Genomic DNA, 13,152 nt, shown 5'->3' on the forward strand with positions numbered 1-13,152 from the left:
GTTCCTGTTTCCTTCCCCGCCTCTGACCCGCCATGTGCTGCCCGGTGTGGGGCCTCCCTCCCGCAGCCCGGCACCAGCTCCGCACCAACCAACCAAAGGGCGTCCCCCTGGACAGCTGCTGTTGGCCAATGACTTCAGCTGCCCAGGCGGGAGGGGGGCGCCTCGGCGGGCAGGACAGAGCCCCCCTCCCTGACGTGCGAGCAGGTAGAGGTCTGGGCCAGGCAAGCATCCCTTTCGCCAACACCAAGCGCAGGTGACGCTGGGACTCCGGCCCCTGCCAGGACACGGGCGCGCCCAGTCCTCCGGGTCTGCTGCTGCTGCTTCCCGAGGAGACCGGCCTGACCCCGGCCTGACCCCGGGCTGGAGAGCAGACACAGCGCCGGCTCGCACGGCATCGGCCAATGACAGCAATACCGTGAGGACGGCCGTGGCTTACGGTGTCTGGAGCAAGCAGGACAGACAGACTGCCGTCTTTATCTCCCTGGTTCCCGACCCGGGGGCTCCTGAGCTGCGTCCCACTCCCAGGGACTCGGAGTTCCCTGACCCTGTGGCCTGGACCCCCGGAGGCTGGGAAGCTCCAGGAGGCCCTATGCGGCAGCACACCTGAGAGCCACCGCACTGGACCACACGACGGTCACCTGCCGAGCTGCGAGCCACAGCAAGTGCAGGTCACAGAAGCTGGCAGAGCAGGCTTCTGCAGAGTCCCCAATGTCCAGGGCTCCCAGTCCCCTCTGACGGCACGCCACCACTGTGGGTGGCTGAGGCCCAGAAACCAGGGTTAACTAGCTCCAGACACCGCACGGGACTGACCCACTCACTGCTGTTCACTGACCGGTGGGCCTGCTCTGCTGAAGGCTTCCTGCTCCACCTCAGGCTAACCCTGTGTGGGCTTTAGGGGCTCAAAAGCCCCTGAAACGACATGCAAAACCTGGGAAGAGTGTGCGGTAGGTGCGTCTACACACATATTTTTTTTTGGGGGGGGGGTCCTATATATTAAAAGCCCAATATGCTAAGTGTTTGACCATTTGTTTGATTGTTTCACCAGTCGCTATGACGTGCACTAACCACCAGGGGGCAGATGCTGTGACTGGTAGGTTAGCTTGCTGCTGGGGTCTGGCCAATCAGGACTGGGTGAGATGGGCTGAGCACGCCCTGGAGCCCTCCCGTGGTTCCTCCCCGGACCCGATCATACACTGGTGGGGTCCCTTGGCCTGGCCTGCACCCTCTCGCAATCCAGGACCCTTCGGGGAATGTCAAAGAGCTGGTTTCAGCCCAATCCCCGCAGGCCAGGCCAAGGAACCCCACTGGTGCACGAATCTGCACCGAGCCTCTAGTAATTTATAACTTCCATCAGCATTCAAAGGACTCTGGACCCTGAGAAGTCCGGAAGCGCTGTGCACTCTACCTTGTCGTGGAAGCTTATGTGAATGAAGTCCCTGTGCTGGAGCCCTGTCATCCGCAGGATGGAGCCAAAATGGCAGTGGAGCTGATCGCCTCCAACCACGTCATACTCTGTTGTCCTGCTTCTGCAACTGAAAACACAGACAACCTGAGCCACTCCCCAAGGGGTCTCAACCGGTCTTGTTTTTCGAGCAAACTCGAGGACCAAAGTTTACAATTTTCAGGACTGTTTGGCGAACGTAGAATGGCCCTCAGGAAGTAATATATTTCTGCCTAGCCAGCATGGCTCAGTGGTTGAGTGTCAACCTGTGAACCAGGAGATCACGATTCGATTCTGGGTCAGGGCACATGCCTGGGTTTCAGGCTCGATCCCCAGTGTGGGGCGTGCAGGAGGCAACCGATCCATGATTCTCTCTCATCATTGATAATTCTATCTCCCTCTCTCTTCCTCTCTAAAATCAATAAAAATATATTTTAAAAAATGTCATTGGGACAATTGGAAAAATCTGAATACAAGTTGTAAATGAGCTAATGATGAATGATAAATTTTCTGAGTTTTATCACTGCATTAAAGTTACATAAAAGAATGCTCTTGTGCCAAAACCGGTTTGGCTCAGTGGATAGAGCGTCGGCCTGTGGACTGACGGGTCCCAGGTTCGGTTCCCGTCAGGGGCATGTACCTGGGTTGTGGGCACATCTCCAGCGGGAGATGTGCTGGAGGCAGCTGATCAATGTTTCTCTCTCATTGATGTTTCTAACTCTCTATCTCTCTCCCTTCCTCTCTGTAAAAAATCAATAAAATATATTAAAAAAAAAAAAAGAATGCTCTTGTTCTTAGGAAATCCAGGCTGAAGTACCTGGAGATGAAGGGGCGTGGTGTCTGCAACTGTATCTCCAGTGCTCAGGGGAACTATGCAGACAGAGCCACAGCACACGTGACAAAAATGAGTGCAACTGGTGCCTCCCATCACGGGCCCGGGAACCCAGTGCTGCTCTTGCAGTTTTCAAAGATTTCAAAACAGAAAGCTTTTTTAGAGGGAAGGAAAGTTATTTTTAGAAAACAACGTATGGGAGCCTCAGTCAGCGACATCGAGGAGGATGGAGGCCACCCCTGCCGACCTACCAGTCACCCCCGATCCTGCACAGCCCCGTGAACGGGTTTCTGTAAATGTAGAGGGGCCAGCCGTAGGCAGCGGCTGCGATCGGCATGTAATGGCGGCAGTTCTCCAGCTCTGCGTCCAGGTCATCCTCCTACAGGAGGAGAGAGCCAGCTGTTGGTTTAGGGGCCCCATTCCAGAGGTCCACACACTGACACCTCCCTTCCTCGCGAGGCCGTCCACAGGGAGAACAGCCCTTAAATGCGGCCGGAGCCGGACCCTCACTTTGTAGGAAGACAGCAAGCGCAGTGCAGCGGACAGCAAAGCCCCTGGGGCCCTTCCTGGTGCCGGTGCAAGGGGCCATCGACTTCCTGCCCGATGCAGGCGAAGACCCGCGGAGTTTCACGCCACTGGGACCAACCAGCTGAGAACTAGGTGCCGGATGAGGTGCCGAGAAACCACGTGTTTACGTGGGAAGTTCTCTTTCAAAAGCATCAAATCCGCGGCAGGAAAACTCTCATCAGGCAAAGCTGAACGGCTCCTGCCCCCAGGCCCAGAGCAGAGGGCAGCCCGTAACCAGGGGGCCAGGCCCCACCCAGGAGGAATGTTTGCGATGCAGGCTCACGGCCAGCTTCCCAGGAGAGAATGACTCCAGATGACGGGACGCAGGGGACGCAGGGGCCGGGAATGGCTCCCGCTGCCTGCCTCCCGGTGACAAGCTGCCGCACCTGACAGGTGCCAAGTCACAAGCAGCACAAGGCACAGGTCTGACTCCCAGCCAACGGCTGGGACGGCTGCTGGCTGGGTTTCTGTGTGTTTGTTTTCTTTTAAAAAGATTTACCAATCGGTGTCAGTGTCATAACTACCACCCGACAGAGGCGTGGGCTCACCTGGGAGGGCCCTGGGGAATGGCTGACCACCTCCGTCGGCGCCTGGTTTCTCCTGATCCTGTCCTGCTGCTGGTGGAGGAGGGTGAGGCCCGCCACGAGGTCACTGGGCACCAGGTCTGTGTCCTGGACGGGAGCCACAGGGCCTGTCAGAGAGCTCAGCAGGATGGCCTGTGAGTTCCCCACACCCAGTTCACACGGTCCCCGCGCACACACACAGCACAGTCACATGTACAAAGGTGCTTTAGAGAGTGCTTCCTCTCGGGACTCCTCCTATATGTGAGCTCAGTGTGTTTTCCTCCTGCCCTCGGACAACTCTACTGGAGAACATAAGTAGCGTGTGGTTCTCTCTCCGTTTTAAAATGTCTCTTCAAGTGACTTTGCTATTTTTAATCTACTTCCCATCGTTGATGAGGGGGAGTCAGTGGGTGGTCTGCCACTTTTGCAGTGACGGCCAATGTTAGCCGGGGTTAAACGCTCAAAGCTGAAGGTGCTGCTTTTGTGGCAGGGCCGTGCAGTGACGGCCAATGTTAGCCGGGGTCAAAGCTGAAGGTGCTGCTTTTGTGGCAGGGCCGCGGGAGGGGTGTATGCGACTGGACTGACACCTCCCAGGTACGGCGGCCTCAGGAAGAGCCGTCCGTCCACCGGGGAAGCAGCAGAGTGGTCTAAGCCCGCCCTTCCCCGAGGGCCGGGAGCAGGAGGGACCCACCAGGCGCTGGCCCCTCAGCTCTCAGCTCTGCCCGTGACACAGGCACCGCCTCCTCCAGGAGACCTGATCCTCTCCTTCCTCCCTCCACCTGTCTCAGACGAGGCTGGAGCACTCCTCTCAGATACTGAGGGGACACACTTCTGATCCCCACACAGAGGCCGCTGCTGGGTACAGGCCCAGCCTGGACAGGGCCGTCAGCACACGGAGAGCCGAGAAAAGGCCCCAGGCGTGCGATGTCAGGAGAACTCTCCCTGACGTGGTCTCAGGAGTGAACCTAAGAGCAGCTTATCGGATCTTTTTATGAAAAGACACTCATTAAGTGTGAAAGCAAAACGAACATATCCAAGACACTGAGAAACCACTCCCGGGTGGTGACGCCCTTCCTTTGGAAGCAGAAAAACCGATGTTTGTACCACGCTGTACAGAGCGAGAAGCCAGTGTCCCCTGGTGTCTGCTCATACCAGCTGGTTGAGGGGGTGAAAAGCAATTGGCAAATCATTTGCAACAAGTAAAGGCCCTTAAAAAGGTGTTTAGTTCATTAAAAACTAATTCAAAATCTTGACAGAGTCACGAACAGTTGTCAACACCAGGAGCGCTGACCGGAGGCAGGTCTGCACACGCAGGGCCCCGGTTAGTGCCGAGTGCTCTGTCCTCGCTCCAGGGAGCCGTGCCCTCCCCCCCCCATCGCCTCCAGTGCCCATTTATGTGTGTGCGGGGTGGGGGGCCCCGGTGCAGAGCACCCGTCCTAACGTCAGCAGCACCGGCTCCCGGAGGCCTGGCGAGCCCGCGGCTTACGGAGAAGTAGGTGGAGAAGAGCTCCGCGGTGCTGGAGAAGGCCATGTGCGCCTGGTCGTCTCGCTCCACGCAGCAGCACAGCAGCTTCATCCTCTTTTCCCACACGCTCGTCGCTGCTGTCCTGAGGCCCCCAACGAACTGGCTGGCCTCGGGGTTGAACGCGAGGGAGGGGCCCGCAGACGAGTACCGGACCGCCTTCCCGCCCAGCGGGTCGAAGACAACCACGATGATGACCACCGTGAAGCCGATGATAACCCAGCTGAAAACAGAGAGGACAGGCGATGAGGCCCCGGCAGCCCGGCCAGAGCCTGCTGAGGGAGCCACTTGTTTCCCCGGGGAAGTTCCTGCCGAGGCCCAGGAAGATCAGAGCCGACAGTGAAGATCAGAGGAAAAAGGGGCTGCTGTGGGCAGAGGTGCAGCCCCAACCAGGACCCGCCCTTACTCCTCAGGGCCTCAGGGTTCTTCTCGGTAAAACCAAAAGAATTTTGCCAAAGCGCCGCCCTGACAGGCCTTTTGTTCGGTGTTTAAATAGCTGCAGGCTGTCCCCATGCACAAGGCTCTGGTTCACAACGGCCTCTACGGGAGACGGCCCTGAGGGGCTCTGCTGCCCCTGGTGGCGAGGCCAGGAAAGGCACGGTCAGCATGGCTGTCCACTTCCTTATTTATAACACAAGGGATGAAGCAAGATCCCTTCAAACCATTGTTAGCCTGGGAAATGCAACAGTCTTATTCGAGTGCATTACACTCTGGGTAGTGTATTTCTTCTCATCCTGCCTTTAGTGCCTGCTCTTGTTTTGGCCTTCAGACTCTCTTCCTTCTTGCATGAGAAGGGAGGGAATAGAAAAATGAGAACCGGTAAGAAAGAAAACTCCATCAATAGACGCATAAGCCCGGCTGGTGTGGCTCAGGGGTTGAGCGTTGACTTATGAACCAGGAGGTCATGGTTCGATTCCCAAGCAGGGCCCATGCCCGGGTTGCCGGCACATACCCAGTGTAGGGCACATACCCAGGGTGGGGCACATACCCAGTGTAGGGCACATACCCAGGGTGGGCCACATACCCAGGGTGGGGCATGCAGGAGGCAGCCAACCATGGATGCTTCTCTCTCTCTCCCTTCATCTCTGAAATAAATAAAAATCGATTTTAAAACTGTATAATGGAAGATGAGCTGTTTCTCGTGTATACACAGGTGCCTCTGAATGTTTGCCATTTCCTCACGGTCGTTTCTAACCGTTCGGGAGCCTGAGTGACGCCGGGCTGGCTGCAGTCACTCAGGAAAGTCTGCTGACCTGCATCTCACACGCACTGTGACCAGAAGCTGAAGATGACAGGAGCGCTCACCTGACGACGACGGTTGCGATGATGGCACTCACCACTATCCTGTCGCACTGAGTGCTCTCTGCGACCCACATGGCCCCCAGGGCGGCCCAGACGATCTCGGGCAGAAAGAGCGCCAGGCGGATGTACAGCAGCGTGGACATGGACTTCCGTGGCCCCGGGTTGCAAATGGTTCCTGAGACAGAAGACACTCCCGCTGGTCACCTGCTTCCTCGGAGACGCAGGGCGTCCTGGCTACAGCAGCACAGGCGGCAGGGCGTCCACTGCGCGCACCCACCTGCTGTTTCTATTCATAACTGATCAATGCCTGAGACTGAGGGCACGGGACCACGTAAGGGGGGGACGTGACCACGTAAGGGGGGGACGGGACAGGCAGAGGCAGCCTCAGATTCGCTTCTGAGGCTCACCAGGGTTTAAGAACGCTTCGGGGTCCTAACCAGGGTCCAAATTGGGATACTTCTGAGAGCAGAAGGTGCTGCTGATACTTATGCTGGGACGAGTGTAAACAGAACGATTCCAAGGCAAACACAGCTAAGCGGTCCCCGCGTTCTGACAGACAAGAAACAGCTGCACCTGTACCACCTCTCGGAGCCTCCGTGGCCACAGGCACCATCGGTGCTTTATTCTTTATCAAGATGACTGTGAGAAGCCGCCAGCCCAGCTACAAATGACAAACCTGAGGCTCTGAGCTTAGACGCTACTTTCTAAACTGTAACCCGTGACTATGACCCTGGCTCTCCGCCCCACTTCTGGGAAGAAGGAATTCCGATGTTAGAGACCACGTAGAGAAGCCTGGCATTTGGACACATTTTTACTGCGTTTGTGAAACACATCCAAGCATCAATAGAGGCCTGCGTGCATCATCAATCCTCTCCCTTTGAGAAAATGTTACGATAAACACTAATTTAAGTGCCATCAAAATACCATATGATTAAAACAAATACAATAAATCTAAGTTCTAAAGAATGATTTGGTAAGGAAATCATTTTTAAAATCCAAAAATTATCTTCCATTAGAATGATTTATGTAGAGTCACATTTTATTTTATTTTATTTTAAATATGTTTTTATTGATTTCCGAGAGGAAGGGAGATGGAGAGAGGGAAAGAAACATCAATGATGACAGAGAATCACTGATCGGCTGCCTCCTGCACGGCCCTACTGGGGATCAAGCCCGCAACCCGGGCCTGTGCCCTGACCAGGAACTGAACCATGACCTCTTGGTTCATCGGTCGATGCTCAACCACTGAACCATACCAGCCGGGCTAAAGTCACCTTTAATATATTAGACACATCGGGTCTCATTTTGGGCACAAAGACCAATCTTACAAGGGAACTGGATCGGCATCTCTCCGAAGGGCGGTGGGTGCAGCATGAAAAACTCAGTTCTGTATTTGGAGCCTGTTACTGTAGAACAATAGCCGATCGCAGAGGAGAAAACAGGAAGTTAGTATCTGTACACACCCACGGCTTCCAGGGAACTGGGGTCCCAAATAAGGGAGTAGAGCCTGACACCCAGCAGCCCCAGATCTGCAAGGCAACCTGTGGCTGCTGCGCGAATAAAACAAATCCATGAACAAGGAACCAGGAAATGGAGTTCTGGTTAAGGTTCCAGAAAAGCAATGAGACACTGAGAAAGTCCCCTGTAGTCATGCCTGCCCAGAAAAACATCTTTATCTCACTGAGATACTTATTTTCTTCTCAAGAAAAAGCATAGCTGGTGTGGCCCTGGCTGCTGCAGAGGCCGCGTGAGGCAATGCCCAGAGAGGCAACGCGTCATGGTTAACAAGAAAGCTACGCCCCTGAATGTTATGTCCCCAGCAGTCTTGGTGAAGTGACCCCATCACCCTTCACAGGCACAAATTTTGGATTCAACACGCTACCCCTGTAGCAGTCTTCCCTGGCACGAGGTGGGCAATGAACTTTGGAGATGCAAACAAGAGATGCTCAATGTCCAAGACTCAAAGTCAGACACAGTGAATGGCAGAACTCTTCCATCGGGGTGTCCTATCAAAAGCGTGGTTGTCAAGCCTGGCCAGTGTGGCTCAGTGGTTGAGCATCAACCCATGAACCAGGTCACGGTTCGATTCCTGGTCAGGGCACATGTCTGGGTTGTGGGCTCCATCCGCAATGGGGGGGCGTGCAGGAGGCAGCTGATTAATGATTCTCTCTCATCATCGATGTTTCTATCTCTCTCTCCCTCTCCCTTCCTGTCTGAAATCAATAAAAATACATTAAAAATACGTAGACCTAAACTTGACAATTTGTAAAACACCTGCTTTTGTGGAGGTAATGCAGGTAAAGGTACAAAGCGCAAACAGTTCCAATAGGTATAAAGCACCTTCCTCCACCGCTGGCCCGATGTCAGTGAACTTCCTGAAAGTGAACCAGGGACTTGCGTAGCCTCCCAGAACCCGCAGGTGAACAAGACATGAGTGTATCCACCCGCGTCAGGAAACAGCAGCAAACACACTGTATGCGGGAAACGTATTTATATGCTCTACCAGTGTAGTAGAGCGCGGACACATATTAATACATTTTTTATAGACTAGCGGTAGAATGCGGGTAACGTATAAATACGTAAGCTAAAGTTATCGTAATTTTACTGAATGTTACCATTTGCGCAAAAAATTAGCAAAAATGGCCCACGCCACCTGTTAGCGCACGATAAAAACTACCCACAAACAATGTGTTAACGCAACGTCCTGTCCCTTAGCAGAGCGGAGACTTCCCTTATGTCCGAGCTGTTCTCAGCCTTCCCATGAGGTGCACAGCAGACGCACAGGCACGGACTACCCTTTACCTGCCCAGGGGCCCCGCCAGGCAGAGTGTGTCCGACCTTGCGTCCCTGTGAACGACCTGCAGTGACCATCCCCACAGGCATCTGCGCCTTTACGTACAGGAAGGAGCAGACACACACACAGCCAACTGGGTTTCCAAGAGGTTCAGCCAAATGACATCCCACCAGCACAATGAGCTGCAGGCCTCGCCCACGCCAGGCTTTATCCACGCGAACTTTTCTTCTGTGATGGAGGCTCAACGATGTCAGAGTTATTGATGTTTACTTAACTGTTCATGATCGTTGCCCATGTTCCTACCAACTACTGGTCTTTTCCTTATTTGTCACAGAAGCGCTGATAATGAACGAGTCTGGCTCTGTCTCATATTTTATCCATCTGTCCTTTGTTGTTGTTTGTTTTTGTTTTTATTGATTTTTTTACAGAGAGGAATAGAGAGTGAGAAACATCGATCAGCTGCCTCCTGCACCAAGGTACATGCCCTTGACCAGAATTGAACCTGGGACCCTTCAGTCCACAGGCCAAAGCTCTATCCACTGAGCCAAACCAGTCAGGGCTCATTTGTCCTTTTTTTAAACTTTCTGTGTGGTATGTTTCACTAAAGTTACATATTTATACTACGGCACATGATGGTAATACTCTGGAACAAATTGGCAACTGAACTAGCATGTTTGTGCTGCGGACGGGCATCGTGCGCCCTGCCCTCCCGACCGCGCTGCCTCCCCACCGCGCTGTCCTTCCTGGGTGTTGGCTCATGCCTGGCCTGACCGCAGAAGGAATGCAGCGGCTCAGCCATGCACAGCATCATCCAGTAGGGGTGATAGTCCTAGGGGACAAGGAAGGGCTTCTCCAGAAATTCCCAGTAAACTCCCCAAATGTCATGACCCCCACCAGGTCACATGTCAATTCCTGAAGCAATCACTGACACATGGACATCGTTCCTGAGACGGGCAGAGGGCCAGGCTCTGTGACACGCCCACGGGATGTGCAGGGGCGGGGGGGGGGATGTCCTGAATGAAACTGGGTTTTGTCTGGAGGAGGCTGCTGGGTAGGCGACCCTCCCGTGATGTGACGGGGCCGCTGTGCCCGTGCCTAGGAGGGGCCGGGGGATGTGGCCATTCATCACCGGGGTGTGAATGGGCCCTGACTCCCCAAGAACTACCCGAAGGAAAACATTTCTGGGGAAAAAACTTATATTTATTGCTTCAAATCTGAACTCATGATTACAGCTGTAAGCATGGTGTATTAATCAGTGTGACCTGAACAGAAAGGCAAAGCGGTTAGGTCATGGTATCTGCAATGAGAACAATCTCAACACTTCATCTCCCAAAAACGCTGGCTCGCTGACTTCATGATGCGGCTCGAGCCAGGGCACACACTCACTCAGCTCCCGCTCTCCAGCTCAGCACCGCGGACAGCCCAGACTCAGGACTGACGGCCACAGGACCCGCCCGCTTTGATGCCGACCCCACGCTTCTGTCCTCGGAGCTCTATTGTCTGCCGCCTGGCCCGTCAGCGGGCACACGCCATGCTTCTTGGTCACCCAAACCCCAAGACTTTCCCCATGAAACACGTTGCCACTAACACTTCTCTCTGTCACTCATCATGAACTACCATTTTGTAAGTTTCAATCTATCATTCCAAAATGCCAGTATCTCGCCACTGTTAGCTACGCCTCCCGGTTTCTCCACCATCTGCAATCTGCAGGCCTCCTGATGCAAGCAGAGATAAAACCTGGGCCACGACGCGGCAGCACGCCCCGCCTTCAACGAGCAGTTTTACCGACGCCCCAGAACACCCAGCTCCTGTGACATGAGCAATCGACAGGGAAGGTTCCCACCACCTCAGCCAAGTGTCTGTCCACAGAGAACAGTGACACGGAGGAGGAAGCTATCGTTAAGAATAGATGTGACTCATTAATGAGAGGTCAGACAAATACCCCAATTTAAAATTGGACAAAGCATCTAAATAGCCATTTCTCCAAAAATGGTGACAGATGGCCAATAAGCATCTGAAGACATGCTCACTATCGTTCCTCATCAGGGATGCACATCAACACAGTGAGACACTATGTCACACCCCCCAGGATGGCGATGACCAGGAGGCACAGAGCTCTGGCCGGTGTGGCTCGGTTTGTTGGCGCGTCATCCCATGGACCAACAGGTCACTGGTTCCATTCCCAGGCAGGACACCTGGCCAGGTTTTGGGCTCCATACCCGGGGGGGGCTGAGGGGGGGTCCCAGTAGAGGTACATGAGGGAGGTAACCTATGGACGTTTTCCTCTCTCATTGATGTTTCTCTTTCTCTCAAAATCAACAAAAACTTTTTTTAAAAAAAATAAGTCATGGGGGGGGGGATGAGGACACATTTGTAATACCTTAAATAATAATTAAAAAAAAAAACCACAATAAAACAAAGAAAAGAAAAAAAAAATAAGTCATATAAGAACAAGTGTTGAAAATTGGAACCTTATAAACTGCTGGTGGGAAAGAAAAGTGGTGCAGGTGCTGGGAAAGCAGCCGGCAGTTCTCAGCAGGGGAAACGTTATCGCAGCAATCCCACCCTCGGCACATACCCAGGAGAACTCCCAGTCAACTCCCTGAACGGCATGGCCCCAGCGTCTACACCAAAACATGCTTGTGAGTGTTCACAGCCAAAAAGTGGGAACCAGCCAATGTTGCTGCCTGAGGAATGGATCAGTAAAATGAGGTATATTCATACCAGGTAATAGTCCTCAGCCACGAAAAGGAATGCAGTACTGACACCCCCTATAGCCGGGCGTTTGGCCTGATGGGAACTGAACCTGCGCCTTCCCGTGTACAGGACCGCGCCCCAACCACCCGCGCCCCCCGGCCACACAGGCGGCTTTCTTACCTCTCATGCTGACGCACACGATGGCCAGCACGGTACACACGATCACCGCCAGGAGGACCAGGAGCACGACCATGTAATTGCCGAGCAGCACCCCCCGAGCACAGTCCAGCTTCCCTCGGTACCGGAGATACAAGGCCAGGATGCCAAGCCACCTGTTGAGGCACAAGGAGGGTCAGAGGGCCATCCAAGGAGCTGCTTTGCCACACACGATAGAAAGAAATAAAAGGAGTGGGTCGTTCCTGTAAACGGGGTGAGGTTTGCCCTGAAACACAACGTTCACCAATAAACGATCTACAAAGTCAACCAAGCCTATGACTTTTTAAAATGAGTTTTATACTTCCCCTGCTTACACAACTTCTTTTTCTGTGCCGGCCGAAAGGCATGACGGGCTGTTACAGCCGTAAGCAAGCAAGTATCACGGCTCAGAAACACACAACTGGTAAACCAACACACTGCGTGCGTGCTAAACTATTAACAAGAGAAATGTTACTTCTGTGGATTAACAGGAAACAGATGCGCACACTGTGACCTCCTGTGTCTAATACAAAGGGCCGAGCGGGGAGACAGCAAACCTGCAGAGGCGCTGGCGGTGACCCTGATGAGCGTGAAAGGAGACGCACTGTGGACTCACCAACGTTCTGCCATTCAGTGCACCACAATGCAAGGTGGCACTGGGCGACGCCACAGCAACTGCCATGGGGCTATCGCGGCAGAGGGCACCGTCCGCCGGGCAAGAGCACGGTGCTAGGATTCAGGCCCAAGGATTGCAGGCCCAGTGGAAACTGACGGTCACTTCCCATGCCTTTGTCAGTTCTGGGATGGGATGACCCCGTGTCTAGAAAAGGTGGGAACTGAACTCCGAGGGGCTTAGCTTTGAAAACTATTAAACCACGCAGTAGCAGGTCCCAACGTTTCGCGGTTTTCTTCCTTTCCCCTGAGAATCTACGTTTTTTTAAAAATAACAACGGTATTATTATTATTCCTCGCTCAGACCCTCTGAGAGCAGCCCTCAGGACCCCGATCCACTTCCTCCCGATCCCACGCAGGAAAGACAAGGGAGGCCACGCCAAGCCTGCCTGCTGGCGGCGGCGGCCACGGGGCTCAGGGAGGCGCTGAGCCGTGCAATTGCGCATCTCACGGGGCAGGTGCGCCTCGAGGTGCCGGGCGTGCCCGCGCGGGTGCGGGGAGGATGCAGGGTGCAGGCGGCCGCCTCGGGCCGAGGTAGCAGATCCCCAGGCCATGGCTTTCGGGAGG

The 13,152-nt window shown here is 54.1% G+C and overlaps 1 protein-coding gene across 2 annotated transcripts in view; it reads right to left on the reverse strand.

The window, feature by feature from the left end:
* The window catches only part of DAGLB (diacylglycerol lipase, beta), a 19,943-nt gene extending 7,844 nt beyond the window's left edge, over window positions 1–12,099 (reverse strand). The window contains exons 1-6 of one of the 2 annotated variants that reach the window (XM_015565118.1): window positions 11,899–12,097; window positions 6,231–6,402; window positions 4,890–5,148; window positions 3,389–3,511; window positions 2,525–2,652; window positions 1,406–1,532 (exon numbers count right to left, since the gene is read on the reverse strand). In XM_015565118.1, coding sequence (XP_015420604.1) covers window positions 1,406–1,532; window positions 2,525–2,652; window positions 3,389–3,511; window positions 4,890–5,148; window positions 6,231–6,402; window positions 11,899–11,971 — 882 coding nt within the window. In that variant the 5' untranslated portion in view covers window positions 11,972–12,097. Of the gene's footprint in view, window positions 1–1,405; window positions 1,533–2,524; window positions 2,653–3,388; window positions 3,512–4,889; window positions 5,149–6,230; window positions 6,403–11,898 lie in introns of both variants that reach the window. The other variant, XM_015565119.1, reaches the window with a different exon arrangement.
* Window positions 12,100–13,152: the final 1,053 nt, after the last annotated feature.

This window comes from Myotis davidii, unplaced genomic scaffold (assembly GCF_000327345.1).
Source record: "Myotis davidii unplaced genomic scaffold, ASM32734v1 scaffold399, whole genome shotgun sequence".
Lineage (NCBI taxonomy): Eukaryota > Metazoa > Chordata > Mammalia > Chiroptera > Vespertilionidae > Myotis > Myotis davidii.